Genomic DNA, 24648 nt, shown 5'->3' on the forward strand with positions numbered 1-24648 from the left:
AAAAATTGGCCACCACTAAATTAGATTTGAATTTGATGATAAGTGAGATTAAAGAAAACATAATTTTTTGGGAGAATTGCTATATTATATTTAAATGAGTGGATATAAGATCCTAAACAAGTTGATAATTTGCTTGGAAAAACCTTTTTACGATGTAAATGGGAGCGGGAGACGTGAGGGAGTCCAAAGAAGTGATGAAACCACGTTATGATATAAGTAAGGTTGTTTATTATCTGTGCATTTGTATTCAAAAATTTTAATAAATATTGATATATATATATAAAAAGAGAGTTTCACAATTTAAAGGCTACCATGGAGAAAGCTTTCTTCCAGGCCACCATTCCTCATACTTTGGAAAGTGGCAGAAAACCAAGGCAGCCACCTTTATATATCTTAACACCTGATAAGGTCAACAGGGATGGAGACAGTCTTTCAGATACCTTGGACCAAAGTTGCTTAGGGCTTTGAACACAAATGTGAGCACCTTGAATTGATTCCACATACAATCTGTATGTATGTATGTATGTATGTATGTATGTATGTATGTTTTCTAATAGCAAACCCAGGTGTACAGTGCCAACAGCAATGGAGACAAAATAGGGTCGCAAAGAAATTTGAGGGATATATCAAAATACTTGGAGGTACACAGAAATAAATAGCTTGGAGCTTTGCCAACCCCCCACCCCACCCCACACAGAATAAAAATAACCCAGGAAGGATTGAGCATGCTCAGTAGCTATGGAATGTTGGGTGTCAAGTGGAAAAGAAAATAATAAAATCAGGTGGCAGGAAGTGGAATTAACCCTTTGAGTTCATTGCAGTGCATAACAGGGAAAGCTAAAGTGGCGACTTCCATATGTTGCTGAATATATGTTGTTGAATAACACAAGTGGAGGCTGGTCCATTGGAGTGCCCTAGCTACCTCAATCTGCCCACAGCCAGCCCCACCATCACCACTGCCCTTGACTGTCTACAGCTAGTCTAGGGTTAGGGTTAGTTTCCTCTTCCTTAGTCTCAGTGTTGCAGTACTCCAAAAGCCCTAAACAGCCTCAGCCCAGTATCCCTGAAGGAATGTCTCCACTCCCATCATTCTACCCGGACACTGAGATCCAGCGCCAAGCACCTTCTGGCACTTCCCTCACTGTGAGAAGTAAATTTACAGGGAATCAGGCAGAGGGCCCTCTTGGTAGTGACGTCTGCTTTGTGGAACGGCCTCCCATCAGATGTCAAGGAAATAAACAACTATTTGACTTTTAGAAGACATCTGAAGGCAGCCCTGTTTAGGGAAGCTTTTGATATTTGATGAATTATTGTATTTTAATATTTTGCTGGAAGCCGCCCAGAGTGGCTGGGGAAACCCAGCCAGATGGGCAGAGTATAAATAATATATTATTATTATTATTATTATTATTATTATTATTATTATTATTATTATTAGAGGAGGGGGGACTAATTCTATCTGGCTTGGTCTATCATTGGTTCTGGCTTCACCTACTGCTTGATGTCTGCTGTGGCTGCTTCAGTCGGTCATCTTGATTCAAAATGGCACCCAATTGTTTCCTAACACAGGCCAAAACCTGCTTCTTGAGCTGCAACACATATCCTAACAGATCTCAGGAACCATCATGCCAAATGTTGTGATGATCTCTTAAGAGGTATCCAAATTTAAGAATCACAGAATTGTGCATAGAGAAGAGGCAATTCCCCAAAATCTAGGTATAGAATGAGAAGATAGAATTGATTGATGGCTGGTTTTTAAATCTCCCTAGGAGTTTTTCTGGCTGAAGAGCAGGATACAAAAGTTTTGAATGACGGATCTGAACAGGCTCTCTGTATAAGAATTGGATCTCTATATAAGAGTCTGCGCAGGTAATCTCAGCTCAACAGGGGTCCTGATGGCATATTAGGCACAATAAAAAATCCAGCCTTGTTCATGCCAACCCGAAACACACAGTCTTTCAGCAGCAAAATTTACCAGGCTAGGGTTTAAGCAACTGCAATGGCCATTCACAATCTCATCCTCGGGCCAAATGAGCAGGATGATCCCTTAATTATTTCCCAAACTGGGCAGGCTAAAATCGCATTTGTGACATGATCCTTTTGGCACAGAATAGCTCTAATAATCCTTAATTTTCCAGTTCATCTTCCTGTCATACTTACTTACTGCTAAGGATTAGGAGATTAAGAGGAAAGAGAAAATGCTAGGTGGAAGTGAAGAGAAAGAGAAAGAAGACAGGAGAGAGAGGAAAAGGTCAATTTGTAGCAATGTTTCTACATGCTCTCGGCTGTGAAATAGATAATGGAGCTTTCAAAGCTTAAGTGGGAAATTGTTCCAAGCTGTGCCCTTGGAGATGGCTGGGCTTGTGCGAGTTTCCATGCTCTTGGGCAACCTGATTCCTACTACAGGTTCACTCAAAGGAAGTGCCAACTCCACATTTCGGGAGGGTGGGAGAGGTGGGGTGGAGAACTGGGCAAAACACCTTCAGTGGGCCTATTCACTTGCCAAATGGGACATTACTAAGCAAATTCCATCAAAGGTGTCTCTGAAAAATTTTATACATCACTTGGGAAGACAGGCGAACTAATATCAGTGTACTGGCAGAAGCAAAGATCACCAGTGTTGAAGCAATGATTCTTCAACATCAACTTCGTTGGACTGGACATGTTGTGTGGATGCTTGATCATCGTCTTCCAAAGCAACTACTCTATTCTGAACTTAAAAATAGAAAGCGTAATGCTGGTGGTCAACAAAAGAGGTTTAAAGACTGTCTCAAGGCAAATCTTAAAAAAAAGTAGTATAAACACTGACAACTGGGAAGCACTGGCCTGCGAGCGCTCCAGTTGGAGAACAGCCTTTACCAAAGGTGTCATGGGCTTTGAAGACACTCGAATTCAGGACACAAGGGAGAAACATGCTAAGAGGAAGGCACGCTTGGCAAATCCATACCATAATCAACTCCCGCCCAGAAACCAATGTCCCCACTGTGGGAGGACGTGTGGATCCAGAATTGGCCTCCACAGTCACTTACGGACTCATTGTTAAAACTGTGTTTATGGAAGACAATCTTACTCGGTTACTAGTGATGGCCAAAGAAGAAGAAGAAGGTGGGTTTTTATGTGTCTGGTGAACTGGTTTAAGTTCCAAAGCCAGCATCACAAAGCAAAGCATCCATGTACTTGCAGGCTTACTGGGCAACCCTAGGCATGTTTACTCAGAACTTAGTTCCGTTGTGTTCAATGGGCCTTTCTCCCAACAAAACAGAGGCGTCACATTGGACCTAAGATTGGGGAGGCCCAGAGGCATGTCACATGCATGATGTTATGCACACAGCATGCATTGTGTGTGCATCATCAGGAGGAGGAGCGTCATCAAGAGAATGTCTTGCCCAGTGTCGTACAGCTTCAACAGCTGGGGCTCCTCCTCTCTAGCACTCAGGAGAAGCCCGGCTTTGATGCTGCACTGTGCTCAGTTCGGTGGTTCAGCCTCTTCCACCCCCTCAGTATTGGGGGGGGGAGGGAGCTGAGCCCCCTGCTAAGGAATATTGAAGGGGCTGACAACACCTTCCCCCTCTAGAGTTGGTGCTCCTGCAAGATAATGTGCATTGGATTGCAGCCTTAAGTTATGACATCAGAAAAGCAAGTTTTCTCTTTGAATAGCATTTGATGACCAAGATTAAGTTTGGCGACATGTGTAGGTGTGCTAAATGCTACCTTGTTAGATTTAATAAACATGTTTTGAGACCCAGAGCCTGCAGGATTGAGTAGGATATCAACAGAAAGGCAGAAATATGGGTCAAAGAGGAATAGCTCAGCGATAAAGCTTCCAGTTTACATGCAGAAGTTTCCAGGTTCAATATGCAGTGTTTTCAAGTAGGGCAGGGAATCTTCCCTGTCTGAAACTCTGGGGAGCTTCCCATGTTGCCATGAACAAGTTGTCCACTCATCACTGTTCACCCCAGTGATCCTTGAACCAATGCTGCTCCTCTGTGCATTCAGAATTGCCTCAAGCAACACAATGCGATGGAGTAACTCCCAGCTTGAGAAATGGGGGAAGAACAGATTTGGGCAGACAGGAGAACATTTTGCAAATCTTCAGTACATAATGTCTCTCTAAAAATCTGCAGGATGCAGACAAAATGCAGAAGTGTCTTCACAGTGATGACATCTGTCCGTCAGAGGAGCAAAAGGAGCGGGTGGGGTTGGTTGCTGTAATCATAGAATGTAGCAAATTCTTCCGGCCCCAAGTGAATAGATTGTTGGGAGATGAGAAAGAATGTTCTGCTCTTCACATGCCCAAAGGGAATATGAAGAATCATAGGAGGGGTTGTTGTTGGCCATCTACTCCAACCTCCAGCTGATGAAGGAAAACCAGAGCAAAGGGACCTCCAACTGATCACTGTCCATCCTCTGCTTGAAGACCCCCAATGAGGGAGAAACCACCATTCTTCTAGATAATTGGCTCTACTGTCAAACTACTCCTACAGTCAAGAGGTCCCTCACCTCAGTGTTCAACCAGGATTTACCCTCATGTAGATTTAACCCAGTTAGGTCATATCCACACCACACATTTAAAGCACATGGCTCCTCCCAAGGAATCCTAGTAGTTTGTAAAGGGTGCTGGGAATTGTACACAGGAAAACAAGAAGCTCCTTATCTGGATTCAGACCATTGGTCCATCTAGTTCGGCATCACATCATCTATAAGACAGGCAAAGGTTTCAACAGGTCTGTCTCATCCATACTTAGAGATGCTGGGGATTGATCCCTGGACGTTTTGCATACAGAGCAGATGCTGTACCAGTGATCTACAGCCCTTTCCCTATGAACAAAGGAAGCTGCCTCACACTGAGTCAGACCATTGGTCCATCTAGCCCAATATTGTTGGCAATGATTGGCAGCAGCTCTCCAGTGTTGCAGTCAGAAGTCTCACCCAAACATATCTGGAGACTGAATCTGAGACCTTTTATATGCAAAACAGATGCACTACCACTGAAGTAAGGCCCATCCTCTTTGAGGAGTAAATCACAGGTCCCATGATTCTTTGGGGGGAAGCCAAATGCTTTAAATGTGCTTTAAGTGTATGAAGTGGGTGCAAACCTAGTCCGTCCTTTGGGAGCAGCTGGTAAAAGAAGTCTCGCTAAAATTACGTAAAAGAAATGGCACCAAATGAACCATCTAAGAGAGGCATTGTCCCATTTTTAAAAGACATTTATACCCTGACTTTCCACCAGTAACTTCCAGAGAGCCAGGGGGTTTTTTCCAGCCAGAACTCACTGGAACTCAGTTCTGGCACCTCTTTTTCTAGGAAAATAGCACTGGAGGGAGCTAGCAAAAAAACTGAAAAATATGCCTAAAACAATCCCTCTGAAATTATGCAAAATGAAACCAGAAAGGTAAGAACCTTAGCATGACACGTCAAAATAATTTGACAGAAAACGGAGGATAGCCAAAAAGAAAAAAAGCCTCGTTTGGACAAACCATCACATCTTTTCCTGCCTATTTTAACACTATGTGGGAGGTTATCCCTTTCTCACCCATTAACAAAATGCATCACTTCTCGTCTTCACTCCTATAAATACCAACTTTAACATGAAATGAAAACAATCACCCATCTGCTTGTTATCACGACTGCAATCCCAAAATGGCTACTTCAGCCGCCTTCCTCAGCATACAAGATTATCCATAAATGCCTTTGTAGAGCTGCTATGTGAAGTCGTTTTCCATGTGTCAAATAAGAAAACTATGTTTTGAGAGCTCAAACCGTTGGCAATCTCTGAACTAAACTCTGGAAAGTATTTTTGTTTTTGTGGAAATGTCCCAGGTGGTCAACAGCACTATGGCATTATATTATTATTATTATTATTATTATTATTATTATTATTATTATTATTATTATTATTATTGAAAGGTAAAGGTAAAGGGCCCCTGGATGGTTAAGTCCAGTCAAAGGCGACCAAGGGGTTGCGGCACTCATCTTGCTTTCAAGCTGAGGGAGCTGGCGTTTGTCCACAGACAGTTTTCCAGGTCATGTAGCCAGCAGGACTGAAATGCTCCTGGTGCATGGAGGACCGTGACGAGTGCCAGAGAGCACGGAAATGCCGTTTACTCCCCTCTGCAGTGGTACCTATTTATCTACTTGCACTGGCATGGTTTCAAACTGCTAGGCTGCTGCTGCTGATGATGATGATTTGCTATTGTCAGCAGGCAAGAGAAAAGGAAAGATAAGGCAGCAGAACTGTAAATCACCTAGGATATCAAACGTGCTTGGCTTCCAACAAGCTTTGACAAGCACAATGCAAGTTAAGTATAGTGTGTGCCTAATAAAATGATTCTCATGAAACCAGGATTTGAAACTGGGGAGGGGGGGAGGTTGGAGGAGAGTAAACAATAGTAACTGTTTTTACAAGGTGGGCTGTAAAGGATTTGGCCTGGAGTTTTGCAATACGGTCAAAAAGCATTTTGAGCTGCGAGCTGCACTTGTGAGTGAACTGAAGGCTGCATTGGTGGGATTCCTTGGAGCACCTTCTACAGAGCTCCTTCGGATAAGAAAGCAGAGTTCCACCAGATCTAGCAAGTGGGTTGCCAGACAACCTGGAAAATAAAAGCTGGACCGTTCTCCACAACGGCAATTGGCAAGGCTGCATTTCTTTCCATCCCTCCTCAGCCGTTTTTAGATGAACACGATTACCTTTTGCTTGGGGCCCTTCCCTCAGATCCGCTAAACATTTACAGGACTCTGCCTCCAACCTATTAAAAAAAATTCTGGATTTCTCTCCTTGGCTGTTCTCCTCAAGCCGCTTTGGACTCCACCCTCTGACCAAATAACTCTGCCCTTTGAGCTCACCCAGGGATTAGGACTTTTGATTTCTACAGTTGGCAACCCCACCCACCAATAATCACCAGTGCTTTCAAATTCCTGAGTCTTGAAACTTGACTACCACATTGCAATCTCTTAGGAGCTTCCCTTGAAGACTGCCGGGATATGGGTTCAGAACATGGTTTGGCAGCCCTTCTCCTGATAGCGATGGGCACTGGAAGTGTGTTCTAGCAGATTTTTAACAGCTGCGCTATCTTCCTTGTACATTTGAAGCAGAATGGAAGGTGCTTAAATAGGTATGGCCCTTCATACTTTTGACAAGTCCTCTTCCTTCCTTGTGCAGTCTCTAGAATTAACTGGGAATGGCCTTTTTTCAGTTCCCTCCATGTTCTGAGTCTCAATGACCAACCATCATAAGGATTTCTCACTTAGGGCCATTCCTTAGCTAAAGAACTCTCAGATAAAAACATATAAAAGCAATGCGAACTGTTTTTCATACATATAATGGGTAATAAAGGTACTCATTATTTGTATAATACTGTTGATCGTTCAAAGGAAACACTGAATGCATTACCTTGCTGTAATCCCTAACAAGAACAACAATTCTATATGAATTCCATGTTGCACATGGAATATTAAGGAGTGTTTTGCTCAATGAGTTCTTGTCACATGCAAGATTCAAACTGGGGCTTCTTGATTCATAGCCGAGCCACTTCTCTGCCTAAGCAAGTGGTTCTTTTCATTTCTGACGTATATGTTTAACACAGTCTTGCAACATGTCCACAAAAATTACTGTTTTGCAAATGCCTGCATGTAACATTCTGATGCTCGTCTTTGTGTCACATGGATGGCATCGAACAAAAAAGAGAACTGGTTCTGTCTGTCTCTGAAAAAGTTCCTCTGCTTGGTCACTTACAGGAATTATTTACTCACCATAGGTAACATGGTGAGTGGCTATTTACAAGTCTGGTGCAGTCCTTAAAGAAGGACCGAACATTCTTTATGTATGCAACAACGGCAGCAAGGATACTCATCGCAAAAAACTGGAAAACTCAAGATCTACCCACACTGGAAGAGTGGCAGATGCAACTGATGGACTATATGCAACTGGCCGAGATGACAGGCAGAATCCGTAACCTGGGAGAAGAGAAGATGGAGGAAGACTGGGAGAAATTCAAGAAGTATCTACAAAAACATTGTAATTTGGTTGAATGCTAAGAAGGATGCTAGATTATAAAAAACTGGCCACCACTAAATTAGATTTGAAATTTGATGATAAGTGAGACTAAAGAAAATATAAAATTTTTTGGAAGAAGTGCTAGATTATATTTGAATGAGTGGACATGAGATTGTAAACAAGTTGATAATTTGTTTGGAAAAAACTTTTAACGATGTAAATGGGAGCGGGAGACGTGAGGAAGTCCAAAGAAGTGATGAAATTATGTCTGTGATAGAAGTAAGACTGTTTATTATTTGTGCATTTATATTTAAAAACTTTAATAAATATTTATAAAAAAAAAAAAATATTTACAAGTCTGGTGCAGAGCTTCACTTGCACATTGAAGCTCTCACAGCAGGAAAAAAAAAGTAGATTTGGTCTGTGCCTTGATTGCAAATTGCTAAAAGGTTCTGAGCCTTTAATGGACGGGGGAGGGAACAAATTAAATATTGGCACAAATATTGCATATTCTCTTGGGCTCTGCTACCTCCCACCTGCCATAAGCCAGGCATGCCGAGTCTCTCCGGAGATTGCAAATGGAGCATTGTCCAGAACGCTCTTCTTCTGTGGTCTTTGCATCCGTCCCCCCCCTTAAATCCACAGTATTTCCAAACAAGGAGTGAAGCAAGGCAGCAGAACAAGGGGCATGTTGAAATGCACAGCAGCCTTGACAGATCATTGTTGCATGGTTGCTTTGCAGCAAACGTCTTGCGCCATGCTTTGCTCTGAGCGGAACGTTATCCTCCAGCCCTGCAAGGCGAGGGAGGTTGGAAGAACTGAGAATAGCTCAACTGGGCTTTTTCGCAAGCCTTTATTTAGGATGTGTGGTTGAAGCAATTCCACCATTACTCATAGGAAGCTCGAAAATGCAGCACGCCCAAAGAAAATTGGCAAACGTCTTCAAACCGTAGGCTCAGTCTTATGTGTGTGTGTGTGAAGTATGAAAAAGATCCTGTTTCCATAAATGCAACATTGCAATGAAGGGTGGTGCACTGGAGATATTTACCTCTGTTCCAAGTAGCAATGGACAAATTCTTGCCTCCTCCCACAGATGTGCAATATGGAAGGGGTCCGATTAAAAGTCACTCATTTGGAGCACATCTAAGCCCTATTTGGCCCTATTCGACTCTTTCATGGCGTTTAAAGAAGCGAATGTTTGCTGTGCCCCCATCCTCCTCCTTGTTGACTTCCATGAGTTATAGAGGGCTAACTTTGAAAGTGAGGAGCTTGTAGGATGCCTATGTGTTTTAGAACCCTGAAATCAGGTCTCTAAGAGAGTGGGTGGAGAGTCTTATGTGAGCAGAAAACGCTTCTGCACTGCAGATGTTATTCCTCCAAATCATGGAGGATAGTGGGAATGGCAACTGGTGTTTGTGTCAGGCATGCTTAGCGTATCCATCCTCGCTGATCCCTTATGTGAGAGTTTTAGGCCACATCCACACTATTCATTTAAAGCCACTTTAACTGCCGTAACTTTCCCCAAAGAATCCTGGGAACATTTTAAGGATGCTGAGTATTGTTAGGGGAGCACTATTCTCCTCACAGAGCTACAACTGTCTTAACAACCAATCCCTCTTCCCATAGAACTATGGGAAATGTAATTATTCATTGAGAACAGGGGGCTCCCAACAATTATCGACACCTATAACAAACTGCGGGGCTCATCTTCCAGAGTCATAACTTTTGCCTGTTGTTTTTGTCCATGGAGTTTTCTTGGCAGGGATACTGGAGTGGCTTGCCAGTTCCTGATCCAGGTGGAGCATGTTGTCAAAACTCTCCACTAGGACCTATCTGTCTTGGGTGGCCCTGCACGGCATAGCTCATAGCTTCTCTGAGTTATTCAAGACCCTTTGCCATGACAAGGCAGTGATCCATGAAGAAGAAAGGACCATAAAGAAGGCTGATCGCCGAAGAATGGATAGTTTTGAATTATGGTGCTGGAGGAGACTCTTGAGAGTCCCATGGACTGCAAGAAGATCAAACCTCTCCATTCTTAAGAAAATCAGCCCTGAGTGCTCACTGGAAGGACAGATGCTGAAGCTGAGACTCCAATACTTTGACCACCTCATGAGAAGAGAAGACTCCCTGGAAAAGACCCTGGTGTTGGGAAAGATGGAGGGCACAAGGAGAAGGGAACGGCAGAGGACGAGATGGTTGGACAGTGTTCTTGAAGCTACCAGCATGAGTCTGACCAAACTGCGAGAGGCAGTAGAAGACAGGAGCACCTGGCTGGTCCATGGGGTCACGAAGAGTCGGACACGACTAAACGACTAAACAACAACAACGTAACAAACTGCACTTCCCAGGATCCTTTTTGGGGGGAAGCCATGACTACTGAAGTGGTATAAGGTGCTTCAAATGCCTCGTATGGATGTGGCCTTGGGATGTCTGAATACACATGGAACCTGATTTTAATTTGCTCTCATTCCAAATCATTGAGACTTATAGGTCCATTGGTTTCATTTATTCATTATGTGTGGTCCTCCCTGGAACTGTGCACTTCTACTTCCCTTAAATGATGAGGTGGGGCATATTGAAGAGAGAACCTGGAAACTACCAAAGTAGGGCCTCAACTGCAGCAGCTTGCAGGGATTCTGGGAGCCATGGGAAAGTACTGGATCGGGACGTTTTTCATGTTTGACGTTTTATAATGTTTTTATATGTACCGGAAGCTGCCTAGAGTGGCTGGGGAAACCCAGCCAAATGGGTGGGGCATAAGTAATAAAATTATTATTACTACTACTACACTGTCTCTTTCCAGTAAGGAAAAGAGTACATCCTCAACTCATGTTCCACCCTCCAAATTCACTGGAAAAGGACCAATCAGAGGGCTGGAAGGGGCCACAACGGCCATCTTGCAATGCAGGAATCAGTTATTATGAGATTCGAGGCTTAAGATTTCCAATAGTGACTCTTTCTTCCCTGGGTAGTGGGGGTGGGGGTGGTGTAGAAGCTAGCCTACCATATGTACAAAAGTAAAATCTCAATTCTGAGAAAGCTGTTCCCACACCAGGCCTATAGGAACTGGACCTTCAGCTGTCTAAAGTTATGAAATGGGACTCATAATAGAGGGCCTTTAATTGCGAGAAAAGAAACATGCTTCTCTCCTGCATCATTTTCAGCGCCTTCTATATAGAGATGCAGTGTCTGCATGTTCAATGCACATCACGTTTTTCATTGAGTGACTACAATTGGGGCACATGGAGCAGATTTGAGTATGTTACATCAAAGGAAGTATAAGTGGGTTAGACGAATTCTCATTTGGCAAAGCTTAGCTCCTTGCCTTGACTAGGCAAGCCTAGCTAAAGCACTTTTAAGAACCATTGGCATCCCATCTGGAGCCAAGCAAATGCCGTGTTCACAGTGAATTAGGGGCAACTCTAGATAATGGAAATTCTGTTACCATATTTAATTCCACTGAAGCAAAATCAAAGAAAGAGACCCCAAAATGCTGATAAGAATTTTTTTTATGTTATTCCAATAAAAAATACATTCATACAGAAATATAACAATCTTGCAAAAAACAATTTCAAATAAAATCTTGTAAAACAATTTTTTTTTACAAAAATCTTACAAAGAGATTCTTTAGATAACAGGGTGCTTCCAAAAAACAAACGAACAAAAAAAGGAAAAAAGAAAGAAAGAAATAAATTTTACGAATAGAAATTCTCTTCTGAAATTTCAAGCAATTTTTTCTCTCTCCGCTTTATTGAGGCTCAGTTATCACCTGAACAAAATGTACTTGTTTAAACTTACAAAACTGACAGGCATAATTTGACGTATGGCACGCAGCCCCCCATTCCAAAACCGTTTTGATGCTTCGCAATCAAGAAAAGCTAATGCAAGGGGATTTATTAAATTTCCATGTTTTCCTCCTTGAGCATTAATAGAGTTATTATGCTTCAGCAGAAAGCATTGCAAAATAGGTAAACAAAAAACCCACCCCTGAAATACCCCCAAACAAATAGAAAACCCCTTCTTAATTGCCTTGTTCCACTTGTGATGATCCTGATAAACATACATGTATAGACCTCCCATTTTTACTATGGAGAATGCTGAATGTATGAAATGTTTCTCTCACTATAGCTGCAAGGAAGTCCCTCAACAGGGAAAAAAGAAAAAAGAGGAAGGCAGATCCTACATGCATGAAGCTCCACATGTAACATGAGAGCCCTACAGATTGTAGACAATATAAACCTTTTTCCCAGGGCATATTTACTTTTTGTTTTTTTAAAAGTGCACACTCAAGTATATAAAAATTGAACACAATACAAAAGGGGCAGGCCTGTGTGTTCCTTAGAATTGGATAAATTAGTGTCTAATGTGTTCTAGAGAACTATTTAACCTTCACCACCAGTTCCTGGAAAAGCTGTCCGAAACAGCAAGAAATAGGCTATCACTGTGGTTTGTGGGTAAGTACAGCACTGCTGGGGAAGGCGGTTCTGAAACTCACTGACAACCTCTGGGGGATGGCTGCATCTAAGCTCTCTCATGAAAACCATCTAGCGCCTTCAGCTAAAATGTAAATACCCAAAGTAACAAAGCAATCATCAAGGAGCTCATTCCTAGATCTTCTCAATGAGCTTCTAGACAGAAGCCAAAGGGGTGGACTTGGGTTGGAGGGTTTTTGTTGTGGTGGTGGTCACCTGCTAGAATTATCAACTGATAAATGTGGCACAGGAGGTGAAGACCCCGTTGCCCTCCAGATGCCATGCAACCAGAACTCCCATCAGCCCCTGCCAGAATGGTCAACAGTCAGGGATCGTGAGAGTTGTGGTTCAACGACATCAGAGACCAAAGGTTCCCCAACTCTGATGTAGCGCTTCCAGATGATGTGGAAACATGTCACTAAGTGAGTTCGGCCCTCAAGGTGATGTACCAAATCAGTGCCCTTCGGGACAGATGGAAAGCCAGCCAGACACCAGCAGAAAGTTGGTTGGAAGGTCCAGTTAGGACAAGAGGGGCAGTCTTGGGATCTTGACAAGGTAAACGGGAAATGGCAGGCTCACTGGTCTGGAGAGAGAGAACCTGATTCAGAAAGCTGCCAAGTTGCAATGAAAGATGCCCAATCTCGCAGTAGCCCTCAGGGAAAAGGTTCCAATCTGCTCCATTTGCTTGACGGTCGGGGATTTTTGAGCTCGCAAGTGCGCCCCCCCCCCGACACAGAAGCGAATGGAGCCCAGCTTTCTCTTCGCAAGAATCGCTTGCGCCCATCGGAGCCTCTCTTCCACCCCCAGGCTGCTGCCCAAACCCTTTTTAAAGTAGTCTGCAAGCCAATAATAATTTTTTAAAAAAACGTTTTCATGTGTTTAGTGACCACCACTTGTTTGCTTCCTTTACAAAACTTAAGGAAAAGCAGAGGACTTCTTATGGACTGCCATATTTCACAGGAAAGAACTCAATTCTTTCCTTGAAAAATATATATTATCCACACACACACACACACACACACAAACACACAGTGCTTACAAATACTATACAAACAAATATATACACCCAAGAAACTTTCTGCCTGCTTGGTAACTGTTTTTTGTTTTGTTTTGCTTTTTCCATTTTAAAAAAGAGAGAGTTTTATTTTAGTATTAACCAAGAGTAAGCTTGATATAAAGACATGGAACTTGTGCCATTTTAAGCAAATGATTATTTTTGTAATGCTCCTACACTTTTAAAAAGGGAGGAATTGTAACATTTTGAGGTACATGGGAAAGGGAGGTTCAGGGTGCATGTTCCGTACACATATTATTGGTTGTGCAAGGATGTATAAACAGGGATTTTCAAGGTGGCAGAACCGGTCATATTATTCCATGAGATTTTTAAAAGGAAAAGTGTAATATTGTATTGACATGTCCAAAGATGCTTTTCTACATAGAAAAAAACCCTGAAGATCAGCCTATGCTTTCCTCCACCTCTTCATAATTTACATTTGATACAGTACAAATGTCAGGTGACAAGAGAGCCTTAATGAAGCACAAATCACCCATACCCCTGTATAAGACCTCTTACGAGAAGAGATCACTTTTGCATAAGGCACCATTATTAAGGTCAACAGTGCATTAACAGCTAGAAAACCAGAAATTAAGAGACCTCAAGGCATAAATAAAAGAGAAAAGGAACAAAAAAACAAGACCCCAACATAGCTGCATGAGAATTTTCTTTTCTTTTCTTAAAAAATATTACAGTTTCTAACCTACAGTGGTTTTATCCACCCAACAGGACAAAAAAAAATAAAAAAATAAAAATCCAGGATCTGTATGTTATGTAACATTGAACCAATTGCATTGTAGCAGCTTTTTAACTGGAATTGAGAGAGGGGGAGAGAAAACAAAAGAAATACCTGCAAGTCCTGATTAAAGAATGGAAAAGCATATAGTTCCCCAGAACCATGCAATAATCTTTGTATTATAATGAAAAAGTTATAGGTTGTGTTATATTGTAAATACACAGCTTATACAATGGATTACAAATGAGCTCTGTAGCAAGTAAAACAAGCTACTTGACACATTGCACATTTAAGAGCTGGACCAGACACCAAAAGCTCCTCTCACACAGGATAGGGGCCCCTCCCTCCATTCTGGTGTCCTGACTCGCCACCCCCTCCCCTCCATCTTCCCCTCCCTCTTTCTTTTTCTTTCTTTTTTTTTTTTAAAGGTGCAGACACCCCTTTCGCCCCGCCCCTTGGAAATGATTGATCGCTCCTTTCTTGCGGCATACTCCTCACATACGCAAATGATTCCCCCGCCCTCCCCATTCAGCTGACCTTTCCTCTCTCTCTCTCGCTTACGGTTATAAAACAACCACGAGGAACGAAACGGAAGGAAAATGAAACAAACAAACAAAAAGTATTCATGTGCCTCAGCATACAGTCGCCCAGTACGATCCTCAATAACATACAGTCGTCCAATCATTAACATTCTCAGTGCACGTGCTCACGGCAGAAGGCGTAGAAGGTTGGGTGCCAGCGTACGAGACCCACAACCGTGCGGTCGCTATGCCGTTTCCTTACATGACTTGTTTAGCCCTCTGAAGACCTTCCAAGGAAGAGAGGCCCTGGAGGCAACTGGGTTAGGGTGCAAAATGGCATGCTTTGGCTGGAACACGCATCCCCTCTTTCAAGGCTGGTTGACCTCGAAGCCTCTTAGCCCACAAGATTCGACCTCTTCACCCACTCAGAGATGCCTCTTCATGTGCAGGGCCAGGTGGTCGGACCTGGAGAAACACCTGTCAATGGAGAAGAGAGGAGAATTTTGAGGACCATCTTCCTATAGGTGAGTGAATTGGGTTAGACCAGGAGGAGTTAGCATGGCTTCCTCCAGATGTTGCAAGACTATGACTCTGCTTGTCCCATTCCACTGGCCATGCTGGACTGATCCGAGTTAATATTCCAATAACATCCAGATGGCACCACATTGGGGACTGCTGTGATTGGTTATGAGGCCCTATAGGTCCATCCGAGAGACACAGAATTTGATTTGGGAGACCCAAGTGCAAAGCCCTTTGGGATCCTATTGTACCCCAGCCTTACTATCATCAGTTGCAACGGAGGCAAATACTACAGAGCACCTTTACGGAGCATACTTAAAACAAAAGCAACGTGCAGAATTAACTCCACTGCAATCTGTGTGACTTGGGACTGGTTCATGTGACCTTGGGGCATAGAGATAGGTTGTCAAGTAGGCGAACAGAGGAACAGAGTGGTCACTCCGCCACTTGGCCAGAATGCAAAATGCTGTGTCAAAGCAAAGTGTGCAGAGTGCAACCACAGTCACGTTCCCGGTCATTCACCAATCGGGCTGACATTCATATCCTGAAAGGAGCTCGGAATGGCATGCAAGGGTCAGAGCAACCCCATGAGACAGACTAGGCTCATCTAAATCGATCCAAGGGAGCATCCTGCAAGAATCTTAGCCTAAGTTCACAGCACCTGCTAAAATAACTCTTTACAATCCTTTTCCAATAACTCATTGTGACAGAAGGCTGGTGCAAAAGAGACCCAAACGAAGATGGCTAAGCAGAAGAGCTATTTCTTAGAAGACATAAACTGTCTTGGAAGTTTTGGAGGAAAGGGAAGGTGACTCGCAGAATACTAGGAGTTGGGAGAGAGACCACCACGGCGACCAAGTCCACCTCTTTATAATGTGACAGCATTTGCTAGGTGTTTAACTACACCATAGCAACCCAACCCAACCCAACCCAACCCTTCCAAGACGTTCATTGAAAGAGACCCTACAGACTGCTCCTCCTCCTGTCAACTTCTTCTGCTTTCCTCCTGATCTCAGCATCAGAAGTCACTCTATTATTTAACCTGTATCCATGCAGACACTATCTAAAATGCATTAACTTCAATCCACTTAATTCTGGGAGTATTTCCACTGGAATTTCAAGTAGGCTGCTCTGAAATATGTAACTGGAAACGTTTTTCCTTTAAGCGGAGACAGAATTGATTCACCTGATCAGAGACTTATTTCTCTCTCTTTTTGCACTGTTAGAACTAAAAAAGCTACACTGTTGCTGATCACTGAAGCTGGATGCTTCCTCTGAAAAGCTCCGGTGCAATGGGACAGAGCTGATACTTGATGAAACTGCCTGCGCCTTGGTGGCTTCATCAATGTGGAGGGCGTAAGTCATTGCTTCCCATGGAAGCACTGGGGAAGAGGGAGGTGCAGGGGTTATTAAAAGAGAGTGTCCATACACGTACCTGTCACAGTGACTACATTTAAAAGGCTTGGCACCCGTGTGCTTTCTGAAGTGTCTGGTTAACTCATCACTCCTCGCAAAACGCCACTCACACCCTTCCCATGAGCATCTGTAAGGCTTTTCTCCTGCAAATAAAACATACCAAAGATTATTAACCGTCCGTTTCTCTCTCCAAGCAAAGATGAATATTGATTCATTTGTTTTTAACATAGGAAATAAGGCCACTCAATTTAATTCACAACAGCACACTAAGTACTTCCGAGAACGCTGATGGAGAATTTAGATGTTTCTGAGCTGACAGCTTTGCTGCAACAGCAAAACATCAAGCCTTGACTGGAAAACATGCCAGTAATGTAAGCCTTGTGCAGCTGCATCCTAGGAATTCTTTGAGTGTTTAGAATACAGGCTTGTAAAATCACCACTAACCTGGTCACCTAGGGCGAATAAGAACTGCCTCCAGATTGTTATAGAAGTTTAATAGAAGTTGGTTCTCTATATCTTTTAGGCTCAAAACAACTGATATAGACCATGCTTGGAGGTCTCCTGCGCTAGTAGCTTTCGTGGACTTCCTGCTACACAATAGCAGCAAATTATGGGTTGCACGCTCCAAATTATACTCATAGACTAAACCCACTGAAAACAATGGAATTGAATTAGTTAGGCCTAATGTGCATCCATGGATTTAATAGGTCTTCTCCAAGTATAACTTAAGCACATACAACCCAGTATATATTGGGTTCACCTATTAGATACATAGGTTAGGCCGATCAATATTGGATGGTAGTGAGAAACCTAACCTACAAATTTGGTCCATTCAAAGGGGAGAATTATTATTAACTATTATTAAGCCAGAATGTTTGGCTGCCAGCCTTAATCCTGACAATATGGGAAAGCAAGTCTTAGAACAGGCATCCCCCAAACTCGGTCCTCCTGATGTTTTGGGACTATCATTCCCACCATCCCTGACCACTGGTCCTGTTAGCTAGGGATGATGGGAGTTGTAGTCTCAAAACATCTGGAGGGCCAAGTTTGGGGATGCCTGTCTTAGACTCTCCCAAGGTTCCATTCCATGTCTTTCTATCACTCTAGAAATCTAGCAAGTGTGAAAATGTCTGTCCCCGAATTGTGAAGATCTAATTGCTTTGCCCACACAGCCAACCAGCTTCCCCAAGACTACATGGGTCAAAGTGGGCTAGGGTAGGGTGCGGGGAGCAGAGAAAAAACAACAACACAGAATTTCCCACTCCTTTGTCATTCAGGTGTTTTAGACTGCCAGGCCCCAGCGAGCATGGTCAACCATCAGGGATGATGAGACTTGTTGTCCAAAACACATGGAGAGCAGCAGGTTGGGAAAGGCTAGAGTGGAGAGCAAAACCACCTTCAGCAGCAGATCATAAAAATGCATTCTGGTCCAGAGATTCTGGTTATGAGATTCCATGGCTTAACACTATTTGTTTGATTTCCGCAGAGTAACGGGCATATGAGAGATAAGCTCTCCCTCGCTCACCAGGCTGCGGAAGCATAGAACAGATCCATCTTTTTTGTATTCCCCTCTTCAAACGGTGAAAAGAACATCTTTGAAGAGGAGACCTCTAAGCTGTTTGTCTCAAGGTGCAGAATCTCACTCTGCACCTTGAGCTGGAGATTGGTATGCCAGCCAGCGGCTCTGCACATCTAACCACAGTCATCAAGCACTCTAGAATATTAATGTCAAAAAGCAACTACTTTCACTATAAAAAATTTATAGAAACCCTGGAGTGCCTGCCCGTTTCAAATCCTTTCAAGTTAAGCTAGAGAACTGGGTTTTGTTTTGTTTAAATCTAGGTTTACTAGTAACATCCTGTTTGCTTAGTGTTAGCAAAACCACATAATGAAAAGCTCATAAAGTCTGCCATTGTCTTTATGATCATAAACATCTCTCTCAAAAGATCATTTTACTTCTGTCAATGCACACACAGCTAGCCTGAGGCAAGTCCAGCAATTAAGGGAACTAGTTACTCTTCTGCTATTAAATGAATCAATGAAGAATCTGTCCTTCAGAATCAGGACCAAAATCTTCAATTTCTGAGAAATGTTTCCATTTCCTTTTGCTGTTGCCGAGTTTCAAAGCTAGTTCTCTGTTGTTGTTGTTGTTTTTTGTTGTTGTTTTTGAGGGATTCCCTCCACCTCCTTGGAAAAACAATTTAACAATTGTGCATCTTCTCAAGCACCAGCTAATTACAAAACAGGAACCAAACATGTGCAAGAGAGAGAAAAGTTAACTAGCCTCATCCAAGCTTTGCACATAGAAGTTTGCAACTGGCTAATGCAGAACAAAAATGAGGAAGTGATGCCTTGCATTTTGGAAACCTCAGCTGTTATTGCATCATCTGATGGCCCCAAGCTCTTGCTCCAGAAATTGCGTAACATTATGACACTATTAGCATCAAGGGTTTTCCTTACAGTTATCACCAACCAAAGTCAGACATGAAGCTAAATCCAGATGGGTTGCCTGGAATAAGGGACAAAAACTTCTGGTGAACTGTAGATCAGAGATGGGGAACCTATGGCCTTCCAGATATTGATGAACTACAACTCCCATCATCTCTGGTCATGGGTCATGCTGGCTGGGGCTGATAGGACATGGGAGTCCAGCAAACATCTGGAGGAACCATATGCTCTCCATGTCTGCCAGTCCTACTAATGGCATCCTGGTGCATAGTTCTGCTGGCCATGAACAGAAAGGGAAGGGGAAGAGAAAGAGGATGATGCTGTCATTGAGAACCAGCCACCAGCTGAAGTATTAAGCAGAAGTCCTATAGAAACCATATGTGATAGTGCAGTAACATCTTAGGGCCCAAGCCATGGAAGGTTTGACACACATCCTAGTAAGAGAAAGCTACCTGCCAGTGCTATAAGAACTGGAAGTAAATGGGGTCCCCCTTATTACATTTATATCCTGCCTTTCTTCCATGATGGAAAACTGTAAACAGGGTTCCCAGAAGGCCTCCTAGCTTCCTGCTGACTGGTCACAGACCTTCTTAGCTGCACCAAGGACTCCATATCTTGTGGCTTCAGATCACAGCCAACTGGGATGAGACAAGGGGTGCTTGAACCCACACATGAACAAACAGCTGAGGCCACCTTATTATGCCCCAGTTTTGTTTTCTTCCATGGAAAACACAAAGTGACTACTATTTGGATCACCCAAGACCAGATGTTTGGATCGCCCAGTGGAGAAGATCTCACCTGTATGGGTACGTTGATGTGCTTTCAGATGTGAACTTTTGGTGTAAACCTTTCTGCACCCATTGAACTGACACCTGTGGATCCGCCGCCTCCCATCCGGAGAGGCATCGCCGTTCACTGGGGCACCCTTTTCTGCAGTCTTTCCACCACTACCAGTACGAATTTTGCCCGGCGAATGCAATTCACCAGGCGCAGAATTCCACGGTTGAGAAGAAGCTTCCTTCCCCAACTCAGGGGAGGAAGGAGGAGTCGACGTGACAGATGAACTCAAGTTTCCTGTACTGGTCAAGCCCAAGACATCACTAATGGGATCAGATGTAAATTTTGTTGTAGGCGAAAGTTCCTCAGAGCTGTCAGAAGATTCACTGCTGATGTCAGAATTCAAGCTGTTAGTCTCTAAACTCTGAGTCTTTACGCTTTCCTCCTTTGGAACACATGTGGCCTTCTGTTCAGATTCTTCCTTTTTCTCACGCGCCAAAATAATTTTGGTCCACAGATCCTCTTGACTGTCAAATTTTATCTCAGAGGCAGATACGTAGCAAGGCTCGCTCTGAAGGTATCGTTCCAGCTCTAAGCATGTCTACAAAAAATAATAATAAACACAATAAATTAAAATTAAATCTCTTTTTTTTTTAAAAAAAAAAAAGTGCAAAGCGATAGAAGCCATTCTCCAGAAACATCAACCAAACCATGTGTGTGCAAAGGATGGGGTGTTTATTTCTGGTTGCTAGGCTCCCTTAAAGTAATAGGCCACTCAACCCTCATTTAATGACTGTTACAGTAAACAATGCAGTTCCCAAGAACTGGGCTGGAGTTCAAACACACATAGAAAGAGTTCAAATCCACCTACATTTTCCAGCCATTACTCTTATTGTGTGAGCTGAAAAATCATCTCCTAGAAAGGAGATGTTCAATGGGTTGGCTTGGAAGTGACTCTGTTCTCACCCCAACCCTCCAGTTTTAATCAGGCCTTTCTACAATTTCCAGTATTTTATTAACTAAGAGGGCTTCCAAGTGAATTGTGTGATCTCCACAGAAAGTTGTCAAGCTAGACTTCCACTGAGCTGACAGCACCAGCACTCTGAACTCAAGAAACATGTGCAGTTGCGGCAAAGTCATGATCCATATTCAGGGGGAACCCACCAAGCCAGCCCATTTCCTGCAGATGAAAACTCAGCCTAAGGTAGACGTTCATAGAATGCCAGTTCTTCCAAGCACACTGGCATGAGTTTTGTGTAACTTGGAACAATTCTGGTAGAAATGATAGCGGCCTAAGGACTTTCAGTGAACAAAACCTTTCAGAGTGATAAGGCGATGCTGAGAAGAAGAAGAAAGTTTTAGAAAATGGAATTGCAGCGAAAGCGGTCAAAAGAGAAATACAACTTTTCGAGGTCCTGCTGGGAGCCCCACATTGAAGAATTTTATCTACTGGCCAAGAGCACAACCGTATGAGTCATCTCCCTATTTCTTTCACTCAATGCCAAAAGAGACTTCCTTTTAAAACCCTGAACTTCTGCCAAGAAAGTACACGGTTCAGATAGACATGCAACGGGCCATGTAAAATAAAATGAAATAAAGTAAGCTATCCTCCCTGCTGCAATAGGAGACAAGCAACCCTCCGAGTGACACAAATGTGTTTCCAAATTCCTAACAAACTTAAGAGAACTTTGGAAGAAATGCAAGCATTTATCTCTCTTTTTTTTGGGGGGGGGTGTCTATCAGTGCACACTTCATTTCCCCTTCACTATCATCCCCATAATTAAAGATCAGCATGTTAATGGAACTAAATATATGGTGTGTGTGTGTGTGTGTGTGTGTGTGTGTGTTTATGGACAAATATATCAGACTCGATAGTTACCTTATTTTAAGCAGGAACCCCCCCCCATCCCCATAAGCAAAGCTGACTCCAAAAGCAAATGTCACACATTTCACTCTCTTAAGTGTCAACTTAATGGGAGTTTCTGTCACAGTATGTTGCTGATTTTTACACTTCTCCCCCATCTGCTTAGCCTCTACTCCTAAGCACACTTACCTGGGAGTAAGGACCACTACTGACCTATGGGACTTTTTTCAGAGTAAGCATGCCTAGGTTTTGACTGACCATTTCTCCTCTCTTGTTAACTGAAGGTTGGCCCAAAAAGTGGGAGAGACTGCAAGCTTAATCAATATTTATCGGTTTCCCTATAATTAGGGAACTGATTTGCAGTGCACTTCAAAAATAAAACAAGACACATCATTTCTATAAGGAAACAGGAAGGGAATTGACAGAAAGGGGCAGGTTCAAATTTCTTATTCAGGGTGGATTTAAAATTCCCCCATTATGCAAATCAGCCTGAAGGACTGGCCTGAAGCTCCGAAGGAGGTTTTGAAATTATTCAAAAGGCTACAGTGGGATACATATCTAGCTCTGGGTTAAAAATCCCAGAAATGCCGGAAGGGAAAACTACAGTATTTAGATCAATTTCAATTACATACTATTGGTGCTGCCTTGGAAAGAAAAAAGAAAGAAGGGGGGTGGGGTGGAGAGCGGAATTGGAAATGGGGAATTTCAAAACATGCACAAGGTTTCAACCTTCTTGATAGGTTCTCAGGCTTTACAAACAAAATCTCCAGACTGATTTGATCTGGGTACTCAGCTGGGCTGAGAGAGAGAGAGACAGAGAAGGAGCAAACATCACAGCTAGGGGAAGAGGTAAGTAAGCAAACACTCTCTCTTCACTTACACCCCCCCTTCCAAGGGGGGGAAATCCAAGCCAATGCAAAAACAATCTTGTTTCCAAGCAAACCAATTACTTGTACTAACAAACAAGCGCACCCCCCCCCCAAGAAAAGAAAAAAAAAACCATGTCCATTAAAGGCAACAAGCCTCCCTCTTTCCCTCCGCTAGGAAGACTCACAGCAATTAAAAAGGGGGGGGGGGAGGAGAAACAAAACAGTATCATTGTCATATGACTGACAACTCAGGAGGGGGGGTGGCGGATAAGAGAGGGAATAATAATAATAATAATTAATGGTTAACATGCAGCAGGGAGTTAGAAGGTTGGCAATTCTGCTAAGGAAAATAATACTGGAGGGGTGGAGATTATTTTTTGAAAAATCCCAATTTCCAACCATTTCTCTCCCTCCCCCCCCCAAAAAAGTGGGGGTGTAAAAAAAGCAAAAAACAACAACAAAAAAACCGGTGGAAATAAAAGACAGTTTGGATGACAAGACCCAGTTGTAGTGTTTGGATCTGCTTCAAGGCGGGGGAGGGGGGAGAGAGAGGAGAGACAACTTTGCCAGGAACTAGATCAAGCAAAATGCAAAACGCAGGACTTGCGGATTTATGCTATTTATTTTTTTGTGGCAACATTTCGCTCCCGCGGTTGTTGTTTTAATGGCACACACACAGAGACAGAGAGAGAGAGAGAGAGAGAGAGGGGGGGGGGGGACAGGCATTCAGAAATACACCAGCCACTGTCCAGAAGCTGTGACAGCGGCGCTGGGCATAAACAGCACTTCTCCCGCTAGCGAGCAAAAACAAGCATGCACGGCATAAAAAAACCCCAGAAAGCAGATATAACAAACAGTGTTGCACAGCAGCCCAAACAAACACACTTGCTTGAAACAATAATGTTACTATTTAAAAATTATTTAAAAAAAAGAGATTCCTGCAGGAAGCCTTCCTAAAAGGCAAGCCTCTAACCTCGTTTATCAGTGTTGCTCCGAATTAAAAGCAACGTTTGCCCAGCACAAGCAGATATCCTTCGGTTTACCTGTTGCCAATATTCCTCCAGAGATGGTAAAGCGGAGAAGTAACCAGTGTCGTGGACAATTTGGAGTTCCTGAAAGATGCTACACATTGGAAGCACATCCATGGTTTTTGTTTTTTGTTTTTGTTTTCAAGGGGAAGGGGGGAAAAGAAGTTGCAACAAATAAACCCTCCACAGGGTCAACGTCCGATTGCAATGCGTCTCGTCGTAAGGAAGAAGAAAAAGCACAAGTATCAACACCGCTACAGATGTTTCTCAGCTGCTACCGCTGCTGCTGTCGTCGGTAGTCGTGATGGCAGGTGATGGCGAGAGAAATACGACCAGCTATTTACAAAGTCCCACTTCCTCCTCCTCCTCCTCCTCCAGAGGGAAAGACGGCCACAAAGAAGAAGACAGGTTTGTTTTTCCCCTCTTTCAAAAATAAAAATAATTATATATTAAATTCCTCTTCGGCAGTTCAGATGCAAAGGGTATTTTTTTTAAAATATAATAATAATAAAGCAAAAGTTTCATGCAAAGTTTAATTGCACAGCAATATCAAGGTATGGATATATATATACATAGATCTATTTATATTTATATATATATATATATATATATCTCTCTCTTGCAGTCTCCAAAATGCAGCTGCTGGTGGTAAATCTTGCTTTCCACTCCTGGGGTTCTCTCCAGAAGATACTTGCTCAGGAGCCTACTCAATATTTGCAAACACTGAGATGACTGCGAATGTAACCCCCAGCAAAACTTCCCTATTCAAAGCTCTCCTTGGCCACAACCTCCTCCTCTTTCTACTCCCCTCCTCCTTCTACTCCCTCCCTCTTTTCGGCTCCCCCCTCCCTCGCGCTCCCAGCTACTCTCGCCCCGCCCCCTTTACTCCTTCTCCTCCACCCCCTCCCTCCGCCACCTCGTGATCCTATTACGCCGGCTCCGAGCGCTGCC

General features: G+C 43.1%; 1 protein-coding gene across 1 annotated transcript; it reads right to left on the reverse strand.

The window, feature by feature from the left end:
* Positions 1-11484: 11484 nt before the first annotated feature.
* On the reverse strand, positions 11485-24477 carry KLF6 (KLF transcription factor 6). The gene is made up of 4 exons (XM_081834549.1): positions 23713-24477; positions 19958-20537; positions 16731-16854; positions 11485-15253 (listed from the first exon to the last, which is right to left on the reverse strand). The coding sequence occupies exons 1-4, from the start codon at positions 23812-23814 to the stop codon at positions 15202-15204; spliced, it is 858 nt and encodes a 285-aa protein (XP_081690675.1). The 5' UTR covers positions 23815-24477; the 3' UTR covers positions 11485-15201.
* Between the last annotated feature and the right edge of the window lie 171 nt (positions 24478-24648).

Source organism: Podarcis erhardii, assembly GCF_964252035.2.
Source record: "Podarcis erhardii genome assembly, chromosome: 12".
In the NCBI taxonomy this organism is placed as follows: Eukaryota; Metazoa; Chordata; class Lepidosauria; order Squamata; family Lacertidae; genus Podarcis; species Podarcis erhardii.